This window comes from Anopheles maculipalpis, chromosome 2RL, assembly GCF_943734695.1.
Source record: "Anopheles maculipalpis chromosome 2RL, idAnoMacuDA_375_x, whole genome shotgun sequence".
NCBI lineage: Eukaryota > Metazoa > Arthropoda > Insecta > Diptera > Culicidae > Anopheles > Anopheles maculipalpis.
This window is the reverse complement of record NC_064871.1, coordinates 80,666,506-80,679,448: the sequence shown is the minus strand read 5'-3', so window position 1 is coordinate 80,679,448 and position 12,943 is coordinate 80,666,506. Positions and strand designations below refer to the sequence as shown.

At 44.2% G+C, this 12,943-nt stretch overlaps 2 protein-coding genes across 6 annotated transcripts in view; both read right to left on the bottom strand.

Annotated features, from left to right (window-relative positions):
* LOC126568598 (probable salivary secreted peptide) overlaps nucleotides 1-12,943 on the bottom strand; it is a 380,437-nt gene that overhangs the window by 57,593 nt on the left and 309,901 nt on the right. The window lies entirely within an intron of this gene.
* The window catches only part of LOC126567991 (transcription factor AP-2-epsilon), a 67,145-nt gene that overhangs the window by 14,465 nt on the left and 39,737 nt on the right, over nucleotides 1-12,943 (bottom strand). For 3 of the 5 annotated variants that reach the window (XM_050224384.1, XM_050224381.1, XM_050224380.1), the window contains exon 2: nucleotides 2,393-2,422. The exons of the other annotated variants lie outside the window; for them this stretch is intronic. In XM_050224384.1, coding sequence (XP_050080341.1) covers nucleotides 2,393-2,422 — 30 coding nt within the window. The remainder of the gene's footprint in view (nucleotides 1-2,392; nucleotides 2,423-12,943) is intronic. 5 annotated transcript variants of the gene reach the window in all.

Below are 12,943 nucleotides of genomic sequence, written 5' to 3'. Positions count from 1 at the left end.
TGTTTTTGCTGTGTTTCTGGCGTTTCTTTTCCTTTTGCTTTGGGTGCTTGGCTTTCCGCGAGGTTTGGCGTTTTGTGCAACGAGTCCATTAGGCGTTTTTCGGTTTTGAAGAAGGTATGCCAGGAATGTTGGACATAATTTACCAATTAATAATGATCACTTTCTAGCAGATTTACGATCAACAGCGATCGGTATGGATGTAGTTTATGGGGTCGATTTGCTTATGCGAAATATGAAGATGATTTTTTCAACTTAATAATCGTAACTATTTCATCTAAAGTATTGTTCAAGCAAATATGACAGCTAGCGTTCTAGTAGCATTTAAAAAATTCAATGAAAAAAGTAGCAAAACAGCATATATTCTACAGCCTAAAATATGGTCAATGCCTAAAGTTAGGTTAAAATGCAATATACATAGCTTTTAATGGTCTTTTAATGCTTAGCTGTAAGTATGCGGTGCAGTGAGGGGTTTAGCGTTAAGCATAGTGATCGATCGCGAATGGCCCGAGCTGGTAAGGTGCCTCGAATCTACAAAAAACCTTTCCTCCAGATCAGCAGATTCAATGTGACACGAGGGAGGCTCATAACTTCTATTCCGCTTCGGAATAGAAATAATAGCAAATTTGACATATCTATTGAAACTTCTCACAATAGTTGATGTAATATGTAATGTAATAATGAATAGAAGTTCAATTGAAATTGTTTTGAAAATTAATTATGCAAACAGATCAAGAAGTTCAACAATTTCTTACTGGATGGATGGATCTAATAGAAAACAAAAAAAAGCGGATGCATTTAGCAACAAAATTTCAAATTTCGGAATTCGTAAAATTTCATTCGAACGAACCTTAAAACGTGACAGTGATTTTGCAAGGAAAACAACAATCGTTCAATACACTATGCACACGCAGGAGAAAGCTCGCAGAAGGGATCGCAACCGTCCGGCAACAGGTGAGTTCGGTACGATCGTCCCAAAACGTGTCTGGCAAACTCGAACATACACACAAGAATTGGCACAAACGGCACCGGACACGATATCCCAGCCCAGCCCGAAAAATCCGGTCCGAAGAAGGCACTGCCACTACGTGTTTAATTGCGCTTTGGCACAAAAACCTGGGCCCAGTGCTGCGACTGATGAATGCGAATATAATTGTGGGTTAATGGAGGATCCATCCCTTGGGATGGATCAGCGGCCAGCTGACCCGCCACGGGTTGTAGCTCATTTTTCACCCAGACGCTTAGAGGTTTTCGGTTGTTTTACATTTGTGTGTGTGTTTGGTTGTGGTTTCCTCCCTTTATTTTCGTCTTTCCAGGGTCCCTGGGCTGATAATGAGGTGAGTCTGTTATGAGGCTCCATCTTGACCGTAAGCCAGGGTGGTGGAAGAGTGGATCGGAAGGCGTTAGATAACTGCAAGTGATGCAGAACTGAAATCGTTATTGGAAGTTTCGTTTCGTAACGACTTCAGTGTTAGACTTCAAACCACGTAGAGTACCAATGAACAACACTAGAAGCAGTTAGAAGCCGTCCTCAATGTCCCGCGTAAAGCTGAGGTGAGCCTAAATTCAAACCCATCCAGTGCCGTGGAAAATGGCTTCCCTCTTTCTGTGCTTGATTGAATAATCGTTGTTATATCACCACTTAAGCACAATCAATGCAGAACATCTGTTTCCGAAGCTGCAGAACAAAACGGTCGCCGGCGCAGGTTACACAATGGGGAAATCCTCGCAGGAAAAACTTCACCCAAATCGTTGGCTTTTTGCCCCGAGGCCATTACGGGCACAGTTTGTGTGCGCCTCCCTGCAGAGGATCGAATAGTTCACACGCACACACACACACACACACATACACGAGAGGTCCCTGACGAGGACCGGTCGCCGGCGTTTTGGTCAGGAGTTAGGAGGAGGAGCCAACAAAAAAGTCTCCGGAAGGGTGGTCCTGATGGTTGGCGAAAAGATGCAGCTTTGCAACTGCAACCGAGGGTTGCACCCGTGCCATGTACCGTTCATGGGGGGGTAGGGAGATTACACAGCTTTTAGTTTTCATTTTGTTCCTTTTTTGCGCATGTATGCGGTATGGGCGCGAATAAAAAAGGGTGAAAAGGAGTGGAAAAAATAACAGAAAGATCGTAAAGAGAAAAGGAAGAAGAGCTACACATTAAATTTTGAATAAGCGAATGTGTGTGAGTGTACGTGGTACGTAGAAAAGATAAAAAAATGACAGTTGGAAAAACGGAAAAAAGAGAAGTAACATGTAAAAAAAGTGAAGCAAGCAAACAAATAAAAGAAAAGATGGAAAACGGTTGCTTTTACTAGTAGAAAAAGAAAGGAAGTAAACAAGCATGAAAAGAGCGTAGAAGAAGAATGATTAAATGGAACTAATTAATTCAATTACCAGCTGTGATTGTAGGGACGGTGTGAGTGTCTGGAATTAGAAAGAGAAAAAAGAGAAGAGAAGCATATTCAGCATATGATGGTTTAAAATCGATGCATTTATTTGGTTCTGTTGGTTTAAATAGATGCATTTAGCTACAATTTATTGTAAGAAGGTTAGAAAAGTGATGCATGTAGAATGAACAGAAGCTTCCCGTTTAAAGGACTCGCTTCGGTAGCGGAAGTAAAAATAAGAGTCTTAAAGAAGAGGAAAATCATTGTGCCCTGTGTGACATTGTAGAACGGTATCGCATCCTGTTTGTTGGATGTGGTTAGCTCGCCTTGACACCGTAGCAACGAACGAAGCGATTTCCGGACAGTCGAGCACATACGGACAAAAATTTGGCAAAGGAAGTGTGCAAGCGCATGAATCCTTTTAGGCGACGATGAATAATGTCCTTCGGTTTTTTTTTTCGGTCTCTTCCTAGCCGAACGACATACAGGTGACGATAAGAGCGCTACCAAGCGCCGACAAGGATGCCGGGTGTTGCTATTTGTTACCGTTTCTTTTTAGAAATATTGTCGGAAAGGTGATGTCCACAACTTTCAACATGCTTTATGCCTTTGAGGTGAGGTAAAAAATGACAAAAAACCAGTGGGTGTAATGTGACGTAAAACTAGCATCAAGCACGGGAGTAATACCTCTCGCAGGACTATTTAGATCGGCGATAAGCCGATCGATTTGCTTGTTTTTTTTTCTTCTCCTTGGCCGAATCTTCGTAACCCCCCCGGCCAAGGGTTAGAAAATCTGCGAGAGATGATAAGGTGCGATGGTGTAAGTTTCATCGCCCGGCTCGTTCGCACGGCACCGGGCACTGTTCGCCAACTCATCGGCAGGATCTATCGACGCGGACCCGGAACGATCGATGGCCCACCGAAGGAAGCCATTAAAATGATGGATTACTGTTCAATAAAAGGCTTTTGTAGTAATTTTTACAACCCTCTCCCGGGTTCGCGCGAACCACGGACGGGAGATTGGACCGTAATTTAAAGACAATTTTATACACTCACTCCCGGAAAGCGGTGCTGGCGAAGATAAGAGCGATGAGATGTTTTCGCCATCACTCGGTATGCGTGCGATGGCTGTGCGTTTGTGATGCTGGGGTGGCATGTATTTCGGAAGCAGTTTCAAAGACACACGACTTCCAGCCAGCTTCCAAAACGGTTTTTTGGGCGGGTGGGATGATGGTCAATAAATTTTCCCTGCCTCGGCCGATGTCTGTTGGATGGCTGGATGAAAAATGTGACCCGATCGTACGGTGGGCGATCGTATCGATTGAAATTGGGTAGGTTGAAATAGAAGCTTCGCCACACTCGGCGTTCGAACACTATCGCTAGAAGAGGATCTGCTAGTTTTTGGGGAATGTGTCTGTAGGATTAGGTTCCCTCGAGTTGCTTCACAAAACAAGAAGAAACAGTCTGATGTGATCTGTTTGGGTTTGCACTGGATACATGTGAAAACCCGTCCATCATATGGATCTTTCAAGGCGGTCACAATGCTGAGATAATATGGAATTTTAAGTCCTAAAAAAAAGCTTTCACGAAAGAGATTTGAAGCGATGACTCCCACCGTGGTGAGGTCAAACACACACACACACACACTTGACGAAAGCGAACGTAAACATTAATTTTCATCATTGTTTTGTGGTGGTTTGGCATGGAGGTACTTTAGCAGAGCATAAAAACACCAAGCAGCATAATGCAGACAAAACGATCGATAAATTGTCATAGATAAAGCCATTGAAGTTTGGACTGGAGAGACGGATGGTGGAGCAGAAGGTTGGTGTAATTGGTGTGGGTTCGCCCAAGAATGCCTTAGTGGAATTGATGGTTTGTTTGAAGTGCGATCAGATGTTCGCGTGAAGCAACCGTTTTAAGGGATGTAAAACGATAAACGAATTTGTAGCAAAACGCTGCAGGTGTTATTTCTGGTTTTGCCTTTGCTTTGGAAAGGCCTGTTAGCATTTATTTGCAATTTTGACGAAACGGTGCGATAGCTTAGCGATCGTATTTTAATTCATCCCTATGATGTGAGATAAGTTTGAATGCTACTTGTGCGATCTGCTGGACGATATGCAAACTATTATCTCTAACCTAACGTCAAGTTGTACAGAATGTGTGTCAAGGCGTCGTTTTGTATTTGAAATCTGCTAGAAAAGAGCTTAACGTTAAAAGTTTGACGACTGTTGATATTATTCCACGAAAGTTTTTATTAAAAAGAACAGTCAAATAGTTCTTTTTTTAATTTGATAGAAGACTGCCGAGAACAATCTCGATTCAACGACACCTTGCAGATTGAAACGATCCTAGACTCTGAACAGGGTTGAGCTGGATGGAAAGCTAACCATGGTTCGTTTAATATTGGTTAGTAGAATTTTTAGAACCATATAGAACCATGGTTTATTTACCATAAAGCTTCCAGTTTTACTTCAATCTCTTGTTTGGGCTAAATGTTCCACAACTTCGAGGGTTTGCTTTTGTCCTATGTCTATTCTAGTTGAGACACAATCTCGAGACACAAAAAAAATCCAATCCTGCACAGGTCTCCTTAAGCAGAAATCCCAACCAATCTCAAAATTTATTTTAGAACATCTTTAAAGGGGGTTAAATAAAACAGCTAACTGTGAGCAGGTAAAGAAACTAAATGAAAATAAAATTAAACAAAAAAAAAACAAAATAAATACTTGTCAAAAATAGGGAAAGCTATTAATTTAGATCCTCTTTTAATCGTGAGAAAATTTTAACAGTCCCAACAAATAACAGTCGATTTGCCCATGGAGAAGAGCCTCATTTTGCTTGGTGCGATTAATTCCCAACCCAAAACCAAGAAAGCCTTTTGCATATCAGGAACGGGAAATGGCATGTTATGATTAAAATTAATTGTAAAATCAATTCATCCGGATGGCTTTTAAGGAGGCGCGAACACGCCAAAAAGCTACAGAAATCTTCTCTTCGCAACGCAGCGATTTGGGTGAAGAATCATCCCCACACACGCATTAGTCATAATTTGGAGACCGTTTATAAGCTGCGGTTGCGACTCGATGAAATTGAATACGGTTTTGCTACGGGGAAGCCTTTTTCCCGCCAAACCTGGTTAAAGGGCTTCTTCTTTCGTATTCCGAAATACCGTGGGTCAATGGCGAAAAGCAGATGATATTTGTTTTTGTGTGTTTCAAACCGCAAAATCTACTTTCTTCGCATCGATATCTGTGGTGTATCTTTATACAAGCAAGGCTAAATGAGTTGGTGCCAAATAAATCTTCATTTTTAGATGAGCGACCTCGTACATAAATTTTACCCCGGTTAGACTGTTTGGTGGTGCAATCGATTTTTCCCACTCGTAAATTTCACTCCGCTGAGAGACGAGGTTAGTATGAGGGGAATAGAGAGAGAGAGAGAGAGAGAGAGAGAGAGAGAGAGAGAGAGAGAGAGAGGAGAAAAGGGAAGCGAAAATAGTAACATTGTGGCCACCCAGTGGCCGAGGTCTGGGTCGGCCGATTGTTTATGCTTCCTTCGCGTGATTGGAAACACAGCGACAGCGACTACGAAACGCAGGTTGATAATTAAGCGCTGGGGTGGCTTCTTCAGTCAATTCGGTCAATCGCTACCAAACGGACGCAGCCGGGAAGGTACGAAACGCAAAAGGACGCATCCGCGTAACATAGCTGAACATGTTTATGTTAATAGCGTTAAAGGCACTCTCTTCTCGCTGGAGCACAGCAAGTGCTGTGGGCCAAAGCAAAACACCGCGGCAAAACCGTGTGAAACAATTAATTTCCTGCGAGTAACATAGTTCTCTATGTTACTCGCAAGGTTGGCTAATTAGGTTACTTAAGGTTGGCTTATAAAGATAACACAATAAAACTCTGGCCTCCGTAGAAGCTGAAATGTCACAGCAGCAGCAGCAGCAGCCACCAAAACTTCCTTCGAGCGAAATCTCCGTTAGGAAAAAGTTCACAGATCACCGTAGTATATTGTGAGTGCCCTGAAGCTGAATTAGGTTTATTACTGAGCTTGATAAATGAACGTAGAGTCTGCGGCACCTGTAGATACCCGTTATCCTGGCACACGCCGTAATGTCCTTCCACGGAGCTTCGCGTTGCTGCGGCTGGGGCGTGTCAATAAAATGTGTTTGAATGTGAAAAGTGGTCGTTCAAATCATCAATCCACCGATCGAAAAACTAAAAACAGTTGTTCGACCCGTTGCTCCCAGCCCAACATGCGATCCGAAAACGCATTAACAATCTCGTTTGTAGAGGATAATAACTTAATTTGATCATTCGCGGTGAAGCGTCCGAACGCTCGTTCGTTTCCTTACGTCTTGAGTGGTGCCTTGCCCCCATGCCGCATCAGCAGCAGATTGATCGAATCGAATCGACAGCAACTAAGACAGTGAAAAGGTGAAACATAAAATGAAAAATTTATCCCAAACCCGTACCCGGACTGAAGTTCTACTGCGGACTGCTTCCAATCGGCGCTCCAAATAAAAACAAGACCCATTCGACGCCACCGATGATGACTTCTTTCGCCGTTTTGGTGGCGTTTGATCGTCCAATTTATTTGTACGATCTGCTCGGGCTCGGGAGGAGAGGGGGGGGGGGGGGAGGGAGAACGCACCGAAGCCCAGCCAAGTACAAAGTGAAATAAATTGAAACATAGTTCGCTGCGGTGGCTAGACACGCGTGCAGTCGCGCCTCCGAAAGGGGAAAAATATGCTCGCATCATCATCATCATCGGCACCAAGATCACCGTCGTCATCGTTGTGGACCCCGGGGGTTGGTGACATGAGCAAAGATAATGCGATCGAGCAGCAGCAGCACAGGCCGTCGGGCTCGAAAGCAAATCACAACCGAACTTCATTTTCGGATTTGAATATAAATCATGTTTAATACAATTCTATCATTAATCATTTCTACGCTTGTCTCGGCGGTTTGTCTGCACTAGGAGCCAACGGGAGATGAAATGCCCAGGTCAAACTATTCGGGTGACCGAACGCCGAACCCGCTGGCGGACACCGTGCGTGCATGTTTTTTTCTCTCTCGACTTTTTCGCCTCCCAAGATCCAGATGAGCCGTCCAGAAAGCTCTTCGGAACCGGTGGTCGTGTCGTGTCGATTGTGGGACCCGTTGGCGCATTCGAGCGCCGGATTTGACGGATTTTTGTAGCACCCGGTGCTGATTGAAAAATCGGCCAGTAGAGAAGCATTAGGAGGTGTAATTAATTTCAACGCTTCTAGGTGGTGGGTTTTGTGGCCGTGGTGCCCAGGGAGAAGGTATTGAAAGGAACTCCTGGCATGGGTTAGGTTGACTTGTTTTTCGAAACGCCAATGGGGAGGTTATCTGTCGTTAACGAAGATGGTTTAATTAAAGTATTTGAAATATGGAACATAAAGTTGAACATTTGGGAGAAGAGACATTGTGGAGAAATGAGACATGTCTAAATCTTGTTGCGAGCTTGCGAATAAAATAAAACTACAACGGTGCAGAAACAAAAACTGAACAAAATGGCTGATATAATGCTAAAATGTCATCTCTTATTCTCCGTATTCTCTTACTCTCCGAGTATGCCCGGGATAAGGCAAGGAATAAGGAGGAAATGCCTTATCAATATGATTATAGAATTTTTTCAACACAGACATAGACATAGACTCAACATTAAATATACATCTATAGAGTCAAGGGGCAGCCCGGTGGTTTAGGCGACAACGGCGCCGGTCTTCAAACGGCAGGACCGGGGTTCAAATCCCATCCGGACCGTCCCCCTGTAGTGAGGACTGACTATCCAACTACGTAGTATCTGCGAGTCTAGTAAGCCATTAGATGGCCGGCATGATCTTAGAGGTCGTTAAGTCAAGAAGAAAAAGAAGAAGGCTCAACATCAAATCACGGATCAACAAGTTCAATTCAAAGGTTGCCATAAAATACCGAACTTTGTCAGTTTGTCCAGACATCTTCATAGAATAATGTTGATCGCAATCTTCATCCTTGGCTCCATAACCGGACAAATGCCCTCCCATTGCTGACTTCATAAATTTAGATAATCCGCTGGTGCATAGACAGTACTGCGCATGGGAAAATGTCTCGAGGCAGTTATCGAGATCCGGTCCGAAAGTGTTAAGACCACCGTAACCAGACCGTAACTGCCTAGACCATCGGAGCGCCACATCATCACAATTTGCAGTTCGGGAACACGTTGTTCACAATTTTGGATAATTATTTCTTTTAACCTGTATTCTGTACCCAGGAAATTCGTTTTATGGTAATCAAAACACAGATCATCAATCTCCTCTAGTATAGGATAAGTTCATTCGAGTTACTCACCGAAAAAATAAAGATTTTCTAACTTATCGACGGTAAGAATGTCACGGAATGATAGGAGTAGTAATTGACCTAGAATCTGTAGCACAAGTCAGTTGTTTCAGCTGTTTAATTGTTATAAATTTATTCCACTAAGCTCCATATAGAGATTTGAAAATGTGTCCCTAGCTAAACTAGTCTTCCAATGAAAAACACCTCAAAAGTGACCGAAATTTAATCGCAGCCATGAATAAAAATAGTTTCGAAATCCAGAAGCAACACTCGTCCGGTCATCTCCCATTTGACACCCAATCTTCCAACTCAATCCCTGTTGCGCAAGGACTCCCGTTTCCAGCAATGCAACAACACCTTTGCAGGTAGGCTCAGGTTACGCTTAAGTCTGAACCGTCCACGAACGTGACGATGCGATAGATGACAAAATATCCTCCGGGGGTCGCACGTTTCCCACCGCATTCTTACGCACCGATGACGATCGGCCGGCTTCCGGATCGGGCGCGCACTCTCGATATCTCGAAATGATCCACGACACAGGTCGGTGCGTTCCCAGCGAATGTTAATGTGTGACCAATTAATTTATTAATTGACAGCGATTTTTGTTTCTCCATGTTTCCAGCTCCATTCGGCCCTTCCATCATTCCAGCTCGGTGGAAGATAGCGAGAGAGATAGAGAGAGGGAGAAAGAGGTGAAGCAAGAAGTGGTCTAGAGCGGAAGATAGTGTCTAGCGTTCGTATCGATAACGTTCGATTCCGATCCCGAACGGGATCGGGAAGCGGAGTTGAAAGAAATAAGACAAAAATAAATACAAAAATCCCGTTTTTGAAACACTCTTTTCTGTCAAAACTAACCTTCTTTCCAACGATCGATTAGCGTTTTTTTTTTTTTCGTTTGGAAGGGGCAATTTAGATGGAACCGTGGTGTGCCGGTGATGGTGTGTATCGAGTGTTTGATAAGTTCCAGCGCGAAAGAAGAAAGGGGCAACGAGAAACGGGAACGGCCGGTTGAAAAATGTCATGAAAAATAGCTATCGGATATCCGGTGGCTAGCAGCGGGTTCCTCCCCAACGTCGGGGTTCATTTGCATGCGAAGAGTTTGGGACGGCGGCTATGAAGGACCAGTCGACGGTATTGGTGAATGGAAGTAAGCAAACGCCCCAGCCGCCTCCCGGGTTCGTTGTCTCCACAATTCATTCTGGGAAGCTGTTTCCGATCGGTTTCTGTGCTTTGCTCGGGCAATTTGAGCGTCGAAAAGATTCCCATTCATACACCGATCCGCATCAGTGTGTGCGGATGTGTGAGTGCATAGTAGCACCTGGTTGTGAATGAGCTTACGAGTAATCTGCACAGAAAGGAAGCGGGCGCCCTAGTCGTTAAAAAAGCGAAATAATTTATTAATTTCCACCATCCAACCGGCGGAGTCGGAATGATGCCGATTGCGAGAAAACCGAGTTCGCACCGATGTTGCCGCACCTTCGCGTACGTGTCCTCCCGAGCAGCCCGGTGCGGTGTGATGCGATCGATTGACCGTGGTCGAAGGTACCATAAATGTTTGTGAGCGCACACGCGCCACCTCTACGGTCAAACACGGCGGGCCGGTTAGTTTTATTTCTCGAAACCGCGTCGACTCCTCCCGGTCAACCACACAAACTCCCCTCCCGAAAGCTCGCAGGTTGTCGCGGTTTCCGGTCCAGATTCTTCGCGATGTGGACTGCACTTTTATAGCACCCGATCGCAGACGAACCGTTTCCCGGGGAGGGAAAGATGCGAATGTTAAAGTCGAAGCCGCATGGAACGAGGTTAAGCCGATAGTGAGCTCGATATATCCACCCGGCGAACCCACTATCGCGGGCAGGCACGTTAAGAAATGGTCAAACCGTAATCATGTGAAGTTTATTTGAAGTTTCGCGTTCAGGGGCGTTGGGGCTACATGTGAAGGTTTGTAAAAGTGCACGCTGCTACTGGTACATATCTATATTTTTATTCCGTTTCACGTTCTGTTCGACCTTTCTGACTCTTGGGTCAGTTTGATGTGTGCTTATTAGCTACTCACGGGACAGAACCGGCATGTGAAATAGATACGATAAGCAGCAATGTGCTATAATTTCTTTTTGGGTGCGAGTCTTTCGTTGGGTTTGAGAAGCGACGAACCCCAAATTTGAATTTTGATGTTTTTGAATTAAAATAAATACAAATAGACGAATTTTCATGGTCGATGGGGTGGTAGAGGTGGTATCGGCACTGACTTTTACATAGCAGGAACAGGGTTCAAATCCTATCCAAAACGTCCCCCCCACCCCCCCCCCCCCCCCCCCCCCCCCAATAGTGGCTTATAGCCATAGGCTCATAATAAAGCTCATAGCCGATTACTACTACACCGTGCTGTACCGCATCTTATTATTTCTCGACACCTTGTGATGGATGCGTCGACGATCGAAAAGACTCTTCAAACTTCAATAACAAACAATGGATTTTTTTAGCCAACTACTACTAATTCTTTTTCCAAGACAGAAGAGCGATTAATGTTTAAGGATAAGAAAGTTTCTATCTTTAAGACATCCTTGACCAAAGTTACTAAATAATTGAGCTTAAAAACTGTTTTGAATAAGACTATCAAATGGCATTATTTGTGTAGAATGCTCCTTCAACATAGTCTATGAGCAAAAAATTATCATTTTTTCCTAGAAGTCCCTGTGTCGTGTAGCGTTTTCAATATCTTTGACAAGATAATTCATTCAATTTGTTCACATTCTCCTAGGGGTAACCGTACCCTCAAGTTTATATGTTAATTTGATGTTGTTCTGGTATTGTCCATCGAACGACGTTAGCAATTATCGTTTAACTTTTGTTCTAGGAATGAAAACAGAAGCAATATGTACTAAAACAACTGACCACCACTCATAGCGGCCCCAACGGTGACTCTTATCCCGCACAGTGTTCAGGATGATCTGCAAAAAAAAAGCCAAGCTGTAACTAACGATTGGAACGTTTCGGTACTTGAAAAACTGCTCGCTGGACATCATCATTGAATCAAGCGGGAATGCCATCAGCGGTATTAAAAATAAAGCTCTGGAATGCGAACTCATTTATTCGGTTCAAAGGGGGCAACGAAAAATCCACCCAACCGAAACGCGATTTACGCGACCGAATCGATCGTGACCGATCGTGCGCGGTATGTGTGTACATGTGTGTGACCTGCTTCATCTGCGGTTGAACCAATCTTAGCGACGCGGGGTCTGATAAAAGTTTTGTGTCATTTCGTACGATCGTGAATACCTCTAGCGTCAGCCAGAGCAAACTAGCGGGACGAGGACAGGAATTCCATCTTCCGTGGCCACTAACGATGTGTTTGCCGGGGGACGGGAGTTTCGTTTTTCTTTTTCGTACGCGCGTATGCATGCCCGGGTCGTCCGGGATGATTAATGTTCTTCTAAACGGTAATCTCTCGCGAGACCTGTGCGCGCATAATGTGGAATGCGGTTGCGGGATTTGGCGCTGCGCGAAATAATTGCTAATCTCACCCGGTTAGGATCCTCCCGATCGGATAAGCGCTCGGACAAAGGCTTGGGAGGTTAGGTGCGCTTCATTAGATGCAATTTGTTTGATCTCGTATGTATGTGTGTATGCGTCATGAAGTTTGCGATTGACCATAAAGCCAGTGTCCAGTGTCCGTCAATCGAAGCGGAGCATGCGAATCATCCTGTTAAAGTGAGTCGGTGTGCTATTTTTATGACGCACACGCACAGCTTTTCGCTTTATTTGATGATTTGATGAAAAGGGACTTATTAAAGAAAAAAGAAAAGGCAAGCTCGAAAGAGATTCCATTTAAAGAAGCCGAATCAAATGCAAAAATCCCTTTCTGGGCAAAAACGGGGCTTGCCTGCTTACCCCGATTTGAAGACAATTAGCAATATGTTTCAGTTATGCTTCAGTAATCTGGGTTGGCCGCACTAAGCAAACAGAGAAGCATCCCTGTTTTTTTTTTCGAGGCATCCCACCGAGTGTTGAACGTTGTTTTGAATGGGGGTTCTTTAGAATGAACCCAAAAAAAACGACGAAGCTATATGCCCCCAAGGCATCAGCCGACCGACAGCTGAAGGGGTTCTACCCGTTAAAGAACCCTACCGATGCCGGAGCCGGTTTTCAGTTTATGTGGCAGGAATCGTTTTTTCCCACTGTAAAAGATTTTAAGCTTAAAGGTT